The 17,985-nt window shown below is 47.0% G+C and overlaps 1 protein-coding gene across 4 annotated transcripts in view; it reads left to right on the plus strand.

Annotated features, from left to right (window-relative positions):
• Positions 1–17,985, plus strand: part of ULK1 (unc-51 like autophagy activating kinase 1) — an 85,204-nt gene extending 67,219 nt beyond the window's left edge. For 3 of the 4 annotated variants that reach the window (XM_026058882.1, XM_026058884.1, XM_026058883.1), the window contains 12 exons: positions 198–349; positions 1,153–1,236; positions 1,857–2,119; positions 2,776–2,960; positions 3,879–3,994; positions 4,592–4,735; positions 7,227–7,414; positions 10,194–10,372; positions 10,500–10,618; positions 12,448–12,605; positions 12,824–12,959; positions 14,873–17,985. In XM_026058882.1, the coding sequence (XP_025914667.1) occupies positions 198–349; positions 1,153–1,236; positions 1,857–2,119; positions 2,776–2,960; positions 3,879–3,994; positions 4,592–4,735; positions 7,227–7,414; positions 10,194–10,372; positions 10,500–10,618; positions 12,448–12,605; positions 12,824–12,959; positions 14,873–14,928 (1,780 nt within the window). In that variant the 3' untranslated portion in view covers positions 14,929–17,985. The remainder of the gene's footprint in view (positions 1–197; positions 350–1,152; positions 1,237–1,856; positions 2,120–2,775; positions 2,961–3,878; positions 3,995–4,591; positions 4,736–7,226; positions 7,415–10,193; positions 10,373–10,499; positions 10,619–12,447; positions 12,606–12,823; positions 12,960–14,872) is intronic. The other variant, XM_026058885.1, reaches the window with a different exon arrangement.

Raw genomic sequence — 17,985 nt, forward strand, 5'->3', positions numbered from 1 at the left:
ACCCTGGAGAACTGGGACTACSTAAATGTAGATTAAGATGATAACCCTTGTACAGTGGGATTTTGATCCAGGATAAACAGTCATGAAGATCCACTTCTGTGGAAGTACCTGGGTTTGAGTGTCTGGTGATACCGTTTTTCTTGCTCTTCTTAACTGGCAACTGAAGTAATCTGTGTACTACTGTTGTTTCCAACAAGGTCTGGGACGGTCCGGAGATCTAGCAGTACAAGCMCTCTTGGTTTTCCTAAAACTGGTGCTTCCCCTCCTTATGCTGGAGAGCATGGATCTGTGCCCAGCTCTAGGAAGCTCTCCTTCGGTGGTGCCAAGCCATTTATGCCATCTCCGCAAGGTAAGCTGTCAGCAGGTATATTGCTGCCCTAATAAAATCAAGTATGTCCTTTCCATAGACAGGAGGTTATGACCAGCTGTCGCTGCCAGGTAAGAGGGAATTGAAATTGTTGGGTTCTCTCATGGCTCTTCGATTTGACAAGTGTTTTGGCTTGTAGTAGAATGAAGATGCATATTTTCCTCATAAGATACAAACTTTGTTTTGGTGTTTGCATGAAACATTCTGCAATCTTCTGAAGAGGGCTTCTGTAAGTGCAAAATATTTTTTTTTACCAGCTCAGGCTGGAGTGAGAAAAATGGAACCCAATTGGTGTCGGAGCAAAATTCTCACTGGCTTTGAGAGGGCCCGAACTCCGTTGTTTGGAGTGAGAAGTAGCTATCTGAATAACTGGTAGCCTGATCCAGATGCTAACAAGCGGTTCAAGTGGAAGGGGATAAGAAAAACCCTAGCGTGCAACTGATGCAATTTGCTGGTTTCCATAAAGGAATGGACTCTGATGTAACTAGCTATTCTCTATCCCCAATCCTATATTTATAAATCTTCTAGTGGGGAAATACAGGCCTCTTCATATTTTACTTCTCTCAAGTAATATCAGCAAAGCCAGACTAAAAATGGCTAATCTAATGCCAGTCAGAGCTTTCTTTCTCCTTTTTACAGGAGTTGTTGATATTTTCACTGTGCAGCTAGGGCTGAGAAGGAGAGAGATGACTAGTGTCTTCCTATAAAATGGGTGGTGCATAGTGTTGTTATTGTCTATGGAAACTTAACACTGAATAAAATTATTGATTGTGTTTCCCTCAAAGTTGGAACGATCCCCGAGCAACCTAGCCAGACTGTTATCCCCTCCTCTCTTGGAGCAGAAATGAGAAACCGGATTCCTGTGGCTGGTACGTTGGGGTGCTTACTTTCCTTCAGTATTCCTATGGATAAGGTCAGACCCATAGTCTCAAGAGCATTCAAGGTCAGGTACATTCCTTGGGAGCTTCTCCTGATTCTTGGCCAACCAGGATTTCTGTGTGTTGGCAGGAGCAGGGATTACTCCATTCATGTCCTGTCCCCCAGTCTCTTCCTGTGCTGACAGATCCTCTGTCACAGAAACTAATTTGGGACTCTGAAGGCAATGGATTGAGTAGAGGAAAGCCCTCTGAAAATCCTGAATTCCCCCTCTGCCACGTGGCATGCTTGATGTGTAATTTCCTTGTTGCTGAGCTCTGATAATCGTGGTCCTTCACTGTAAGGGCTGCAGTGAAAGAAAAAATACGGCCATGCTTTTTGTCACTGCTGTTCGTGTCTGCTCCTCCTGTAGCACAAACCCTGATCAGGCCTAGAAATTTTGTGGCGCTGATAAGAATGCCATCTGTATGCATCCATTGAAGGTTTTAGGCTGAGGAACCCTGATACAAACTTACCCCTTTGGATGTCTTAGCGGTGAATCCTGGGATCAGGCTGGCTGTTTGTGTCAGTACCAAGGGATGATGTGGTTCGTTGCTGTGTTTGTGCCCTCCAGGTGCCTCAGCGCCCGAACACTCTCCTCGAGGGATGGGTTCCCGGCTCCACAGTGCACCCAACCTGTCAGATTTGCATTCCTGCAGGCAGAAGATAACCAAGCAGCACTCTGATCCTTTAGTTGCTCACTTTGGTCATACCCCAGTCAGCCAGCCGCTGCAGATGCATGGCTTGCAGCACTGCCGGCAGCTCAGATCCTCACCAAAGCTGTCTGAATTCATGCAGAGAAGCCCTCTACCAACTATCCTGGGCTCCCCTACAAAGGTATTTCTAGGAGTCTACTTCTGGGTCTGTCTCAGCTTGGTCTGGTGGATTATTTGGGGTTGAACCACTGTGTGATCACATAACTCCGGCCTGGATTTATCACCTGCTGTTCACCCTTCTTCAAGAGCTATTTAGTGATCCATGTGAAACGTGGTGATGCCCCAGTTCGTAGTGGTCAGGTCTCACTTGGCAATGCTTTTGGCCATCCGAGCAGAGTCCAGGGGTTTAAACAGGCACAGAAAAGGATCTGCCCAGATTAGGACACAAGTGCATTAGTGAGCTGTGGTGTCTAGGTTGATTTGCACTCAGTGACTTGGCTTGTCACGCAGGCGTGTGCCCAGTAGGAATCCCCAGTGGAGGTGGCAGACAGTTAAGCAGGTGGCAGCCCCAGTGTCTCGTGTGAAGCTGGCACTGTGACAGCATTTTCTCTCTGCTTGTGTTAGGCTGCTGCAATTTTTCAGCAGGATTTTTTCTGCTTTCATTTTAGTTTTTCTGGGACTGGGGGCAAGTAACTGTGTGGGCTGGGATTTCTGCCTATTTCAGGCATATTTTAAGTGTACAGTTTAATCTTAGTAAAAAAAAAAAAAAAAGGGGGGGGGGGAAGAACCTTGATCCTTTGATTTTAGAAACAGATCTCTCTCTTTTTTTCTCCCTAGGCTGTGTCCCCTTTTGAGTTTCCCAAAACCCCAAGTTCCCAGAATCTCCTCACACTCTTGGCCCATCAGGGGGTCATGATGACTCCAACACGGAACAAGACCCTGCCAGATCTGAAGGAGATGGGTCATTTCCACTGCCAGCAGACTGGTTTGGGATTGAGGCCTGTGGAAGAGGTCAAGGGCAGGTGAGCTACACTGACTGCTGTGAAGTATGAAATACTGTGGTGCTTCATTCCCTAACGCAGGAGGAATGGGATACATTTCAAACCCCAGCACTTCTTAAGTCATAATGTAGCATCTACAAATGTTCTGCAGTAATCTGCTAGCACCCTTGGGTTGCAAGCAGATGTTATGCAGATTTTAGAGTCTTCCTCTACAGCGTCAGGCCATGGCCTAGATTTTCAAATGCAAAAGATTGCCTGCAGCTTCACACTGTGTTTACTGCCCAGGGTTTCATCAAGCGGGGATCAAGGGTTTGGGTATTAGACCAGACTCCCTGCAATTATGCAGATAGGTACCTTGCTCTTTTTGGAGCCTGTCTCTGTATCAGGAAGGCAGAGAGATGTTTTTTGTCTACCAAGCAGTGGGCCCAGGTCTTCGGGCCAGAAAGCCATTTGAAAGCTAGGTAGTGACTGTCGTGACCATTGCAGGACGCAAAGCTGCTCAAGTCTTCACATTAGTTTTCCTTACCAGCGTATCTGTAGTTTGCAGCTTTCTCCAGTGATCATGGATTCTGGTATTCAAAGTGCTCCAGGCTTGGCTGTTGGGGCGTGTAGGCTCTTGTTCTTTAAGGGAAGAAATTAACTTCAGTGTCTTCCATTAAAGAGAATTTCTGTGTTATGGTAATGCTGCATTCAGCAATTGCATTGCTGCAGTTAGTTACAGTAGTCCTAAGCTTTCTGCAAGTATCAGGAGAGGCTTCAGGTGCTTTGTTAAAAGAGGAATGGGCCTGTGGTTATGTCAGCTCTGGACCATTTGCTGTACAGTGTTAAATGGCTGTGGACTGGGAGTGGTACAAATTGGAGCGGAAGTTAACTGAAACCTTGCATCTGCCCCAAACTTGCTGATGACTTCCTGAATTGTGTTGTTTGTCCTCTTTTTAGATCACTGAGCACAGGCAGGCTCACTGACCTGCTTCTCAAGGCTGCCTTTGGGGCACAAATCTCGGAAGCTGGCAGCAACGACAGCCTGAACAACGAGAAGCCAATGGAAATCGCAGGTAGCGGGAGAGGCCAGGCAGATCTGGCAGGATGTCCTGGCTCGGGCTGGGGGGCAAGGGTTTCCCTGCGTCTCTCCCATGAGTGGGAAGCTTCTTATCTGATGGCTTTTGGTGTAGGAAGTGACTGCCGTGTGTGAAGAGTGTAATGATGTTTGCTTCCTTTTGTGGAAGGCTCCGAGGTCTGTGGGTTACGTGTGCTGTGTAACTGCTGGCTAGCGGTGTGATTTTTGTAGGCAGGGCTTCCTCTCTTGGCCCCTTCTGAATGTGATATCACATGGGAGCGGGGACTTTGTGCCAGGCGGCTCGAATATGAATGKCTTTGCAAGGGTGGGCCTTCCTGGGCTTGCAGGTTGGGGAGTGAGGAGGGGAGAACAGCTGCAGCGATGCGTAACGCTGCCCAGGCTCACGTCCTGCGGTACATGCCAGCCTGGCTTGGTTGTGCTCTCAGGGGATGCTTCCGAAGGGAGCATTGGCCTGGGCTCGCAACCACGGACTCTCAAGGGAGCGTGCAGGAACATGAAGCTGCTGGGTGAGGCACACCATGCTCCGAGTAACTTTCCTGTAATGCCAGTCTGCACCTTTCAACTGTCTCCCCAGCTCCCTCAGGTGCTTACGGAGGGACCCTGCACTCTGGTGCCCGGGCTGGGGGCTCTGCCAGCCCATCCCCAGTGGTTTTTACTGTCGGATCCCCTCCCAGTGGAACAACCCCCCCACAGACCACGAGGACCAGGATGTTTTCAGGTAAAGGGCTGATACCTGCCTGTTGCAGTGAGAATGTCTGAAGGCAGAGCTGTGTGCTGTGTTTCTTGCTGCCGAACGCCGGCAGTGGCAGAGGGCTGGTCAGAGTGCGATACGCAGAGCTCAGCTGGTCTAAATGCCTTTGAGGTTCTCGTGCTGGTTCTTGCCATCCCAGTTATTGCTGATAACTGTTTGCACAGGCGCAAGGGCATTTTGGTTTCCAGTGCTGGAAGAGAGAGGCAAACTATTTTTTTTACTTTGTTTTGCTCTACTCCAGGAGTAATGCTGCAGCTGTTCATAGACCCAGTGGTTGCTGATAGGTCAGCAGTCGTAAAGATAGTGTTCTGATGGTTTTCCTCCTGGGTTTTGGATAAGCTGTAACAGCTGAACGTGTCCAATGCACAAGTACTGTTAGGAAAGGGCCAGGATGGCTTTTTATGCAAAAGTACTAGTGGTGTTAATTATGCCCCGAGTTGCTTATGTAGGAAAAGGAGAAAATGCATTCCCACTTGGCAGATCCATCATTTTGAGGTGTCAGCACTCTGGTCTCATCAGCCAGCAGCTGAGGCTGTGGTACTGGCCCTTCTGGGGTAAAGGGTCCAGGAGCTGGAGTCCATCTTCAGTTTAAGAAAATGTTTGGACACTTCTGTTTGCATTTTGGCTTGTTTGGGTTTTTGTCCTGGCTGTTCCTCATCTGTATGTAGTCGATGCTGCTGTTCTTAATTACCACAAAGAAGGTTTGGATGTAACCATGAATAAACTACTTGACTGGGATGGGGGACATATGGGCTCAGTTCCTGGCTGTAGCCTGGATTTCCTTCTTAACTAAAACCACTCAGATCCCTGATTGTCTGTGGAAAGTTGGGATCATAATCCTTCTTCTGTTTTGCCTGTTTTGAGTGTAAGCTCTGTAGGGCAGGGACTCTCTCTTACAAAGTGTCTGACTGGCTTGTAGCCAAGGTAGCAACCCCATTGTGCTAGGACCTCTAGCTCCCACTGAAATGTTATGAATAGAGAAATCAGACTTCCTGTATTGCTTTTGCGGCAACTTGGAAGCAGATCCAAGCACAAGTTTTTAGGGGGTTGGTATTTGGATGCTTGAAGGCCTGCAAAACTGGATCTCAGATGGGCTCCCTGGAAGAGAAGGCTGTTTAGGTAGTGAACCTAAAACACATGCACAGCATTGGGCCAAGACACTGTGCAAGCAGTGCAGCTTGGCAAGCTTTGTCAGTGCAACAACTCCTTTTGTTATAGTTAACACGCAGAAGTGAAGGGGACTTTGCAAGTTGAGACTCTGTACCCCAAGTGTTTGTGCCAGCCATGAGTAAGATTGCTCGACAGATACAGAAGCAGAGCCTTTTCATAAATCGTGATTAAAAACTTCTGTGAGCAGTGTCCTGGAAATACAGGATACTTGGAATGTGATATTGTTGGTTCTTTCCTCTGTCTGAAAGATCTGGAAATATTGTGTCAGTCTTTTGATGTCCGCTTAGCATTGAAGTATGGCTGCTAACTGTAAGAGAGTTTTGGGAGGAAAGGAGACTGCCTCTCAGGTCATTCGTTCAACTGCGTATCATATTGTTGAACCTTTTGAAGGCAGCAATGAAATTCACAGAGGCAGATGTGTCCCTTCTACCCAAATGGTCAGTGACAGTGGAGAATATCACCTGGGTGGAATTAGCACAGTACTGTGGCTGGGATTAGCGTCCTCCTGCTGGGCAGCGCGTACTCAGGGGATGTGAAGCCCTCTGGAAATGGTGAATGTACCATGAATGCCCAGGGACAGAAGCTCCTTTTAAAGTATGTGTCTCTTATATATGATATGCTTGTAGGGTGGATTCAGTGGTCAAGAGGGGAAAAAGATGATGTTAGAGGATTGTCTGATGGACACAACACTGGACAGGGTTTCCTGAATTCTGAGTTAGTCTTCGTGCAGCTGAAGTMACTTACTCTGTGCCCAGGCTCCTATTTGAAAAGAGAAGGAAGCAGAAGTGTGGGGAACGCAGTGGAAAGCTCTCCTGGTAYCCATCTAAATTGCTGATGTTTTAAAACTATGATAAACCTCACTTATCAGAGGTGCTCATTCAGTGATACCGTTAAGGCTAAGGACCCATGGTTCAAATCATGCTGATCCGTGATGTGGAAGTTGACTATGGTGGCATATGATAAAATAAGCCCAAGATACTGAAGCAGAATTCAGAAAGGCTTGCGGGGGGAGGGAGGAAGAAAGCTTCCGTAATTGTCTCTGTGAATGACAAATGTTCTGGAAGGTGCATTAAATGTGCTTGAGTTGGTAAGCCGAGATGATAAGGAGCTTACATGGGGAGTAGTTGTTCTGGATCAGGGGCCTTGCATCGTCCTCCAAAGTGTCTGTTGCTGACCCCTGTCAGAGATGGGATCCTGTATCCCATAGTGGCAGTTGTCCCTCAATCTGGATGAGGAATACCTGGTCTAGTTTTAAAATATTAATTTCCTTGTCTATTTTCCTTTTCAGTGGGGTCTTCCAGCTCTCTCAGTTCTGGAGGCTCATTCACTGGCAGACACTTGGCAATGGGAACTGGTGGGGATGCTGTTGAAGGCCCTTCAAGTCTCCGGTACGCTTTTGCTGATCCGATCACAGCTAACTTGGAAGGTGCTGTTACGTTTGAGGCACCAGAGTTGCCTGAAGAGACACTTATGGAGGTGGGTATATCTCAGGGTCTTGTTAGGGGCAAAGGAGAGGGAGAATAAAAGGAAAGCAAATCCAAAGATCAGATGACTCTGTCCTTGCAGCCTAGGGAGTCAATCTCAAAGACGGTGTGAACTGGCTCCAGGAGAGCTAGGCCAGCACAGTGCGCAGAAAGCTGGGACACATTTAGCATAGTGGCTTTCAAGCCTCATACTTTAGTCCTTGGGACAGCCCATGTCTGGGGATATAATTTGCCATTTCCAAAGCCGAAATTGCAGGTTGGAAACATCAGTTATCTGATGCGTTCTGTATTAACCATTTCTGAAGAAAACCTGGGTGGTTTGGGGCTTTTCCCTTTTATAAGGCTCAGCATTGGTAACAGCTAATTTGAGAGAGCGAGCAGCTTAGTGTATCAAACGGCTGCCTTCTGTGTCTGCTTGGGGAGTCAGTCAGTGATAAACCCTCTAATGAAAGGATCTGAAAAAAATATTAACCTGACACTTACGTTGCTTATGGCAGGGAGGGGGGAAATTCTGCACCAGAACAGCTGAACCAGCTTGTGAAGCTGAAGGGCTGCCAGGCTCCCCTTCTTTGCAGGCTAAAGTGAGGCTGAAGCAGAGCAGATGCTTCTGTAGCTGAGATATATTTGAGATGTAGGTCAGGCTGCCCATTTGCAGTAGAGGTGGGAGGCAGATTTGGTCATGGTTTCAGCTCTATTCCTATTACCTCCTTGGGCTGTCTAGGACTGGGGAAGGTTCTTTGTATCCAAATTTTGCTGCTGTTGCTAAAATCTCCTGGATACCGCAGAGATCTGCATACATTGTTCTAAGGATGTGGGTTTGCTCTTCTGTTCCAGATTTTGTTTAGCTCAAACTTTTCTCAGTTTTGCATTGGATTGCATTTGTTTGCTTAATTACCTGCAGAGCCACAGGGCTAGGACTTCAACATTGATGTGATCACAATAGTAGTGAATTTAATTAAGCATCATGCTTCTGTAAAGTCCCGGAAGTATGGGGCTCTGCCAGCTGCCACCGCTCTTCAAGGTCTGAAGAGAAGTATCCTAAGAAAGTATCGGCTTGATCTCATTCATACCACTCAGTTCAGCTTCTCATGCCTGTAGTGAGTCATTTTGGTTTGGTTGTCATTTCTGCTGAGCACAGCAATCCATTTGCATGTCACAACCTTCCTGGCACCAAACCTGTTCGGCATATTTGGAGACCCCTGTGTGCTCTGTGGATTTGGCTGGAACGCAAACCTGGCAGATTTTCTGCTTTCTGCTGACATTTTCAGGGCATTCAAATCTAGCTATTTAAGCAGCCCTGTTTATCTCAAGCAGAGCTGTTATATTCAGATAGATGATTCTCCTATCATTTGAAAAAGTTTCCTTAGGCGCAGACAAGGCAAATTGAAGGTTAGGTTTTAAAGTTTGTTTTGCAGTGCCTCAAAAGCACAATACAAAGGTGGCCATGGAAGGAAAGACTCTTGCAATGCCTAACAAGGCCAGGAACTCCAGTGTAATTAATAGAAGCCAGCTATATAAGCAGAGAGAAAGGACTGTGCATTGGTTAGAGATACCAGGCTGAGACTTTCCAGATCTCAGTTTAGTTTCCTGCTCTGCCACAAACTTCTTGTACGACTTGACAATTACTTAGTTGCTGACTTCCCCATCTGCTTTTAAAGAGAAAAGAGGAAGATGGAGGTAGCACTTCCTTACCGTACCAGACTGTCCAGGTAGCAAGATAGCGGAGGAGAGATTTGTATTTCAGATATTCAAAGCTGCCGTAGCAGCCAAGTGCCTGAGCCAGTGAATAAAAAACCAAAGCATGCAAAAGCATGCAGAACTTGAGGCGTATTTTTGTCCCAAATTCATGTAGGAAAGATCCTTACCAGTCCTCCTTTGAGAGGATCAACCCACTAAATATTTGAAGGTTAAACGGGTTAGCTGCTTTTCTGCAGAGGCAAAGTACAAACAGTGGAGCTGCATTTGATTCAGACAGCAACTCATTTGGTAGGACCCACGAGCACTCAGTTTTTCCACAAATACAAACTTCCCCAAAAAGCTTGCATGGGACTTAAGCAATGCAGCTTCCCAGAAATGGGATAATACCCTTTGATCTGTAATAGCAGAGGAGAAACTGCTTTGAAATGAGCATAGCACTTTGTGTGAGAGTCTCTCTTCCCTCGCTGGCTAGACAGGAGTTGCAGATAAAAGGTTGCCCTTGCTGTTGCCTTCAGAGTGCCTCACGCAGGGTTCGCCTGCACTGAGCTGGAAGCACGTACAGACCACAGCTAAGTGAGGGCTGGGGTATAGGGTGAGACAAGCTTTGTTTGCAGTTTTCCTTAAGGTAGGAGGTTTCCACACTCTCATGAAACCCTCAGTTGCTTGTACCAGCGTTGCTATGATGGGGAGCAAAGCTAGGCCCAGGGTGCAGGCAGTCTCTCCCTCTTCCAGGTTGACTTCCAAAGCAGTCGCACAGAGCTGCGAACGCTCCTTGGGAAGGGAGTGGGTTGTCTTGGAGCAAGACTCAACAGCCTCCCCAGGGAACCGCCTGTAGATTTCTGGCCTGAGGCTGTCACTGCTCCTTTTAATGTGGAGGAGGAGCTGGTGTGGTGTGTGGGCTCAGCACTGAGTCTGACTGTGCCTTCCCAAAGGAGAGGTACAGGGGGATTTCAAGCCTGATGTGTCACTGTTTTTAAACCTGGATGAGTCACTGGCACCGCTGCTAGGCAAGCAGCCTTCCCTGCCATGCCAGCTCTCCCGGTGTAACCCCACCTTTGCATTCCCTTCAACAGCAAGAGCACACGGACATCCTGCGCAGCCTCCGCTTCACGCTGGCCTTCGTCCATTATGTGATGGAAATTGCTGCCCTTAAAGGCAGCTCCAGCGAGATGAGCAGTTCAGTGGCATCCGAGTACCAGCTCCAGGAGAGTGTGGTGGCTGACCAGATCAGCCTCCTCAGCCGGGAGTGGAGGTAAGGACTAGGGAGAGTGCCGGACTTCCAGCACTGCCGTTATGTGCCAGAAATCTTCTGGGACGCTCACTGCTATAACTACACTGTCCTGTTGATCTGTTTGCATTGCAATGTGCTTTCTTTACAGCTATGCAGAGCAGCTAGTGCTGTACCTGAAGGTAGCAGAGCTTCTGTCCTCTGGCCTGCAGACAGCCATAGAGCAGATCAAAGCTGGCAAGCTGTGCCTCTCCTCCACCGTCAAGCAAGGTAAGGGGCTGCGGTACAACAGATTTGCCTGAAATGGAAGTATTCAAAGCACCACAAGGGCAGGCAGAAGCCTGAGTGAGTGTGAACCCCTACAGCATGTGTAGGGGTGTGTGCTTGAACGCGTAGAACGTGTGTGCTTGTTCCTCATTGCCCCCTTGCAGGGCCAGGCCTTTCTTGCAGGGTGTTCTTTATACTCGTGTACTTTAGAACTCAAACTCCTGCTCATGCTCCTTTGTGAATCTTCAGTGCTAATTAGTGAGAGGGGAATATCTCTTATCTGACTCCCTGTACGTCTCTGTCTCAGATGCTTATTTGCACTGGACGTAAGTCCACTTTAACTGCACAGTGCACATCCTAGTAAGTGCTTACTTGGCAAACTGAGATGTGTCTTGGCAATGATGATTTTCAAGTGAAATGAACACACAGGAAGTAAAATGCTGGTAATGCCAGAGTCGCTTATTTGCTGGTCTCTTATGGCCTTACATTTGCATCTGACTGCCTTATTTGTTGTTGGTTGTGATGTGAGCTGACTGTGATTCAGTGATTAGAAAAAAAAATAATTTAAAAACTACCATTATTATAATACTGAGGGAGATTTTTGAAGCACAAGAAGTTCTTGACCCCTCAGCCTCCTTTCCCTAGGGCTTAGTCTTTGAAAGTACCCCTGCTGACTTGGGGGAGAGGGTGTATATAAAAAAAACAAAAAAAAAACAAATAACCCCCCCCCCAGAAGTTACGTGCATGTGTATGTTGTAATGAGCATTGTGGAGCAAAACACACAGGTTTCTCTACACATCTTTCACATGTCCAGACTAATGGGAAAGTCATTATAACCCAAACAAATTGTTCCTCTTCATGGACAGATTTGTAGTGGTAGATTATAGCAGCACTCTTCCTTTGGTGTGTGGGAATTGGGCAAGGCTCTCTTTTCTTATTTCTCTCCCCACACAGCACTGCTCCCTTGAGGTTTTCCAAGGAGCAGTGAGGACAAGAGGGTTTTCAAGGTACTTAGGTAACTTGGTCCCATGGGCAGTAGAACCAGTGGGGAAATGTGACAAGGGGTCGCACCGAGTGTCCCTGGCAGTGTGCGCCAGGCAGGGTCCCTACCCACAGCTTGCTGCTTTTTTGCAGTAACTTGGGCAATGCCCAGAGTTCTGGTTGAATTTTATGAAGGAGGACATTGCTTTATTTGTTTTTTTTTTTTTAAGAAATAAAGTCTGTCTTGGCTTTTCAAGCACAAACCCTTCTCAAGGAGTTTTTGATTTCGCCCTCCTGATTTCATCTAGGAGCTTTGGGTTTCCCCCTTTCAAGTCCCTTCTGAGCAAGGGTGGTCTTTCAGTCCCTAACCTGACAGCAGATTCCCAAGAGAGCCTGGCTTTACTCTTTAGTCAGTGCTGCTCATCCACGCTCAGCTCTAACAGCTCTCATGCAAGTCACATACTTTTTCACAGCACATCATCACCCATCAAGTAACAGAAGCTTTGTATCTGGCATGTCTATTGCTTCTGGTGATGCGTGAGACATCTCGCACTGTGCAAACTGCTCTACCCTGTGGCAGCTGAAAGAAACAAAAATAGACCTGGCCTCAGGTGAACTAGGCATATGTGTAGGTGTTGCCATGTGCAGGCTTATAACTGGTGAAGGTGACAAAGGACAGGAAAAAGACAAAGCCCTGCTGGTGCAGGGGGTACTTCACTGTTGGTCTCATATTTGGTTTTAATACAACCCAGTTGGCTCCAAGTTGCTTACATGGAGTCCTGTGCATGTGGAATGGGAGGCACAGGGAGAACTGGAAGTAGAGCCCAAAGCATTTCCTTCCTTTGCCCTAGTTGTGAAGAAGCTGAATGAGCTTTATAAATCCAGTGTGTCATCCTGCCACTGCCTCAACATGAGACTCCAGAGGTTCTTCTTGGACAAACAGAAACTCATGGATCGGATCAACAGCATCACTGCAGAGAAGCTCATCTTCAGCTATGCTGTGCAAATGGTAATAACCATACAGTGCCTGGAAACAGGGTCTGCACAGAGCCAAGGGTCGGGCACTAACAGTTCCTGTCCGTGGCCTTAGTAGATGGTTTCATTCTTGATGCTACGTGCAGCCCCTGGAGGGCTGGACAAGGAGGTGTTCACACAGCAGAGGGGCACTGTTGGGAGAGCTGGCTCTGGTCTGGGAGTAAGCTCTTGCCATGGGGTTGTCGCCTGTAGGTACAATCTGCAGCCCTGGATGAGATGTTCCACCACAGAGAGGACTGCGCACAGAGGTACCACAAGGCTCTGCTGCTGATGGAGGGGCTCCTGAACATCATCACTGAACAGGGAGACATAGAAAACATCACTAAATGTGAGTGCTCACTGCTTGGTTTCTCACTAGACCATGCTGTGTTTTTCTAGCTGCATGGATCAGGTGTTTCAGTATCCAGCATCCTTTTTATGTTTGGCTACATCTTAGTGGATATAGTGGAGATCTCTTGGCTTGTAATACCTCCTAGCCACCAGGCCTCCTGCTTTCCCAGCGGGAAAACTTGGAAATGCAGGTCCTTGTTCTGAGCCATATATTGAGAGCTGCCCTGCACAGCAGTTGCCAGAGCTTTGTTGAGCTTTTGGTGCATGGGAGAACTTGCTGAAGGAAGTGGTTTGGCAGCAGCAAAGGCCTGGGTTTGGTTTCCAGCCGGAACCATCCGCCTGATTGCACAGAGCGCTTGGGAATGTGAAACTGCAGTGGCTGTCAGGCGGAGATGGCTGATCAGCATGATGAGGGCTTCTTCCAACACATGACTTCTAAAATGGGACTGCTCACCTGTCTGGGTTCGCCTGCCCCAGGCCTGGCTAAGAAGGCAGCAGACATTTTTCTCATCAGCAAGTGACTGTAGCAGTGAAAACTGAACCCTTGCCTGCTTGCCATCCTTTGGCTTCCTCTCCCAGAGACAGATGGATCCCTCTGTTTGCTGATCCATGCTGTCGCCTCCCTTAGGCAGTGCCTTTGTTGCGAAGGGGTGCTGTTCTCTGTTGCTGCAGGCTCTGCGAGTAACGGATGCGTGGTGGGAAGGACTGACCTCCCTTGCTCCAAGCACACTTTCCTTGCCCTTCTGGCTGGGGTTTGGACATCTTTGTGTTCTCTCCCTCTATGGGAGGCAGGCAGCGGGGATTGGGGGTAGCCAGCATCTGTCAGAGCAGCTTGACTTGCCCTCAGCTCTGCTCCATCACAGCTAAACCAGCCCGTCAGCAGTAGGCCACGATGGTGTCAATGCTGCAGAAGGGAAAAGACACAGCTGGCAAACTGCATCTCTCTCCCTCTGCTGGCTAGTGAATGCGTTTCATGGGCCAGCACCCTGAATGCTGCCAGGCTGCCCTAGTTTTGCATGTAGATAGAGCTCTTGGATAGGTAATGAGAGAAGAGATTTCTGGCTCACAGGCAATCAGTCAGTTAATTATCACCAACTTTTAACAGCTGACATGAGGCTCAGTGAAGGAGAGCAAAGGGGATTGGCAGGTGGTGTACAGTGCTGGATGGCTGAGTGAATAGGGAATGCTAAGTAGCTTCTAGGGCACCGTTTCTTACCAAACCTAAAGCACATCTTTTGTCCAGAGATACAAATTTCTGGTTCATGCACCTAATAGATTTCTTTCCCCCACTGATATCCAGCTCCCTGAGTGAGTTGCTCTCTGGTAGGCTGTACTAGGTATGCTTTTCATTTTATATCTTAGATACATGTGTGTTTGGTTATTTATTTCTGAAAAGTAAAGTAATGAACCTAGAAATAAGAAAGCCTTCATGGTAGAGGAATGAATTCCAGCAAACCTAAAGCTTTTGAAAAAGTCTGTTCCCAGGCTGGTGCAGGCAAGAATCCAGCACTGATCACGCTGGGCTAGGTTGTACTTGTTTTCTCAGTTTTAAGCCATGACAAATGGCATTGAGACCTTGAGCCACCTTGGTTGCTGGCAAAAGCCACTCCATTAACTTAAAATGAATAAACTGGTAGTGGCAGACAGTGGTCCTTTCCAACATCTTGATACCTCCACTAAAACTGCTGCCTCCTGGTTTTCTTTGTTGGATCTCTGATTATTCCACTCCTCAGCAGGGTGTTTGTGGTTAGATCCTCACCTGGAATAAGTCAGTACATGGTAATGATTCTAGAAGGGGGGCTTGCACTAGCTGAAATTCTCACATTTTATCAACTCCAGCATATTTTGGTAGTGTTCATAGTGCCRGGAGAATGCGAAGTTGATTTCCTGTGTCTTTTTTTTCTCTCCCAGGCAAACTGTGCATCGAGCGCAGGCTGTCAGCTCTGCTGTCGGGGTTCTGCGCCTGATTTTAAGGTTCATCCCCTCCACGCACCTCGCCCCGGCTGATCACTTTGTTTCCAACGGCCTGCTGCTGTGACGGGAAATGATCCTGGCAGTAGGAGACCTGGAGGATGAACTGCTCCATGTTTTGTGTTTTGAGGCTTTGGGAAGTTGTTCCACAGACTTGGATTCTCTTGTGGGGATGTGTGACTGCAGCAAGCACAAAACTTCCCTGTCCAAAAGTCTGGGTGAAGACGTAGCCGATGTGGAAAGGTTTCCCTCGTTGGCAGAGGGGATGAAGGATATAATTCCACTTCTTCCCAGCACTTTGAAGGAAAAGACTGCCTATCCCTCTTGTTTAAGAACAGGGTATTCCAGTGCTGTGTCCATTGCGGGCAATGGATGTGCTGAAACTGCTGGCTTCAGTTAATGTTGGAGGGTGTCATTCAGAAATCAAGGCCAGTTTGTGTACTTTCCCCTACCCCAGCTGATAGCCAGGCATCTTAAAGCTTCCTGGCAACCCAAGGCTCCCCTCCCTTTTCTCCCTTGTCCCTTCTCATACATGTTTTTGCCTTGGAGCGCATGCTGTGTGGCAGAGAGGGGGAGGCAGCTCCGTTTATTGCTGAACTAGCTCCCACCTTCTGCGGACTTCCTGCGCAAGGCTGGAAACACGTTGCCGCTGGGGAAGTTCGCGTCTCCCGCGGCTGTCACGTGGATTGCCTCTCTGCCCGGATGGACAAACGATGCAGGGAAAGAGACTCTGCGCAGAAAACCAGAAGCCAACGCACCACGTAACGTCCCTGTGTTCGTAAGAAGCCAAAATGAATCCGTTCCTCCCTTGGTCCCCAGGCTCAGCGGGGTCAAGGTTAAAGACTTGGCTGTTCAGCTCGGCCTCTCAGTACATATCTACCATGAGGAAGCACTAGCGCTGTCCTGCTCTCAGCTGTTGGTTCGATAGCCCCTTTCCTGTTCCCCCCGCCCTCCCCGGAACTGAAAACACTAGCTTTGTGAATCAAAGGAGCACTTTACACACTATGGGAACTTTGAGAAGTTGACTTTGCATCACGCGACAACCCAGGAACATCACGACTGTTAGGAATGCTGTTCTTTTTATTCCTTTCCTCGTTTCCTGGTGGTTCGATTGCACTACGTGTGTGCATATATTGATATGTATTCCTAAGGGTGAATATATATTGATATATAGGGTTTGTGTGTAACTGTATGTATTTAACTGTACTGTATCTCGTGAGTGTGAGGCAAAAAGCACGGCAGAGTCTGTGCTGTTCCTCCTCCACACCAGGCAAAGCTGACTTGCAGTCTGGCAGTACCAAGATTTTGTTTTGTTTTGTTTTTTATTTAAGTGTTCTTTTAAGGACAGTTAATATAAAGCTCCGTGCTTTTTAAGAGCTCAAGAACAGGCGTTAAGATCCTACACACTTACAATTGGAAATGCATTTTCTAAAAAAGTTTTATTTGCTGCTTAATTTTTATAAAGAAATCTTGTAGTGTTCGGTTTTATGTTCAGCATTTCTTCTAAAGAGACTCTGTAGCCAAATGAGACTGCGGGTGCGAGTGGCTGGAGTGCTGGTTGAGGCTTCGGGTGCTGTGAGCATGTGCGGGAGAGGAGAGCTGGCTGCCTTTCCGTTGTCTGCGTGCGCATGTGTGTGTCTCTTAATTTATCAGAGTCGTGGCAGTATTTTGTTAGCGCTGGGCAGAAAAGTATCTTTGAAAGCAACTCGAAACCTCAGGCTTTGTTTTTGGGGATCTAACAATATTTTGCACATGGTGGTTAAGTCCTCGTTGCTTTTTTTCTCTCAATTTTTGCACGTTCAGTGTGATACTTTACGAGGGTTTCAGGAGCAACTTAATTGACTTTTGAGCTGGCATCATCTTTGGCAACATGGATGTTTCTGATCGCAGAGCAGAAATGCTAATAAAGAAATTAAAAAATACTTTCAATTGCCCCCACCAGGGAAGTTTAAGTGTAGCTTACACAAATGCTTCAGTATCAGGCCTCCGTTACATTATCCGTTCACAGCCTGCTGCTTCTGTGGCTGTTTGTGCTTGTGCCTAAAAAAGCAAATAAAAACCAACAAAAAACCCCCCAGCCTGTAGCCAGAAATGCCGAAGAGACCCAGACTGCTTCCAGAAGGATTTTACCAGTTCTGCAAGGGCTGTCCTGCAGGTACACAGGATGCAGCGCGAGAGCACCAAGCCAGGACTGCCTCCGCAATACAGACGCCTGCTACTCGCCTGAACCCTCACGGCCGCCCCACGAGCGCACGCCGATAGCTTCCAGCCGAGGAGAAGCATGGCCCGGGATTCATGTCTATGCCGCGGGTTTAATGATCCATGTATGTGGCAAGCTCAGCACTAACCTTCCAGCTGTACTTAATTACTTGAATGTATCAAAATTGTCCACATTCAATATATACAAATATATACTGCTCCAAAAAATTGTGGTTTACAGACCTACAACCAATATATATATGTATGTGTTTGTGTATATACATACAATTATATGTGTGTGTATGTGTGTGTATGTATATGTACGCACAGAAACACATACATGTGTATATATATATATGTTTTCTCTCAATACTTGAAACTTAGCCACTGTGCTTGAATTAAAAAAACAAAAAAAGGAAAAAAAAAAAGAAAGAAAAACAAATCAGACAGGTGATTTATTTTGCCATCACTTTGGTGACTTTATTTTTTATCTAACTGCATGTAGCGTGAAACCAACTTTTTTTGGTGAAAAATATTTATTGCTTTGTAGACAACAAGGAATGCAAAAAAAAATAAAAGAGAGAAAAACATTGAAGTTGCTAGTGTAGTCCACTTGCTATTGTCATGGCTTTGTTACTGTTGCAGCATTTGTGTGTAGCGTCTTTAATAGATTTCAAGAAACCTCAGTCTAATAACACGTATCTTCAGGTTTGTGAGAGCGTATGATGTTGTTCTTTATATGGTAATGCTTGATACTTTGTCGACATTTTTTTTATTTGTGTTTTGTGTGACCTTTTTTGGCTTTAAATTGTATAACACCAATTTAAGAAAATAAAATTGATTTGAAATTGTTA

The sequence above is a fragment of the Apteryx rowi genome, unplaced genomic scaffold (genome assembly GCF_003343035.1).
Source record: "Apteryx rowi isolate R43461 unplaced genomic scaffold, aptRow1 scaffold_15, whole genome shotgun sequence".
Taxonomy (NCBI): Eukaryota; Metazoa; Chordata; class Aves; order Apterygiformes; family Apterygidae; genus Apteryx; species Apteryx rowi.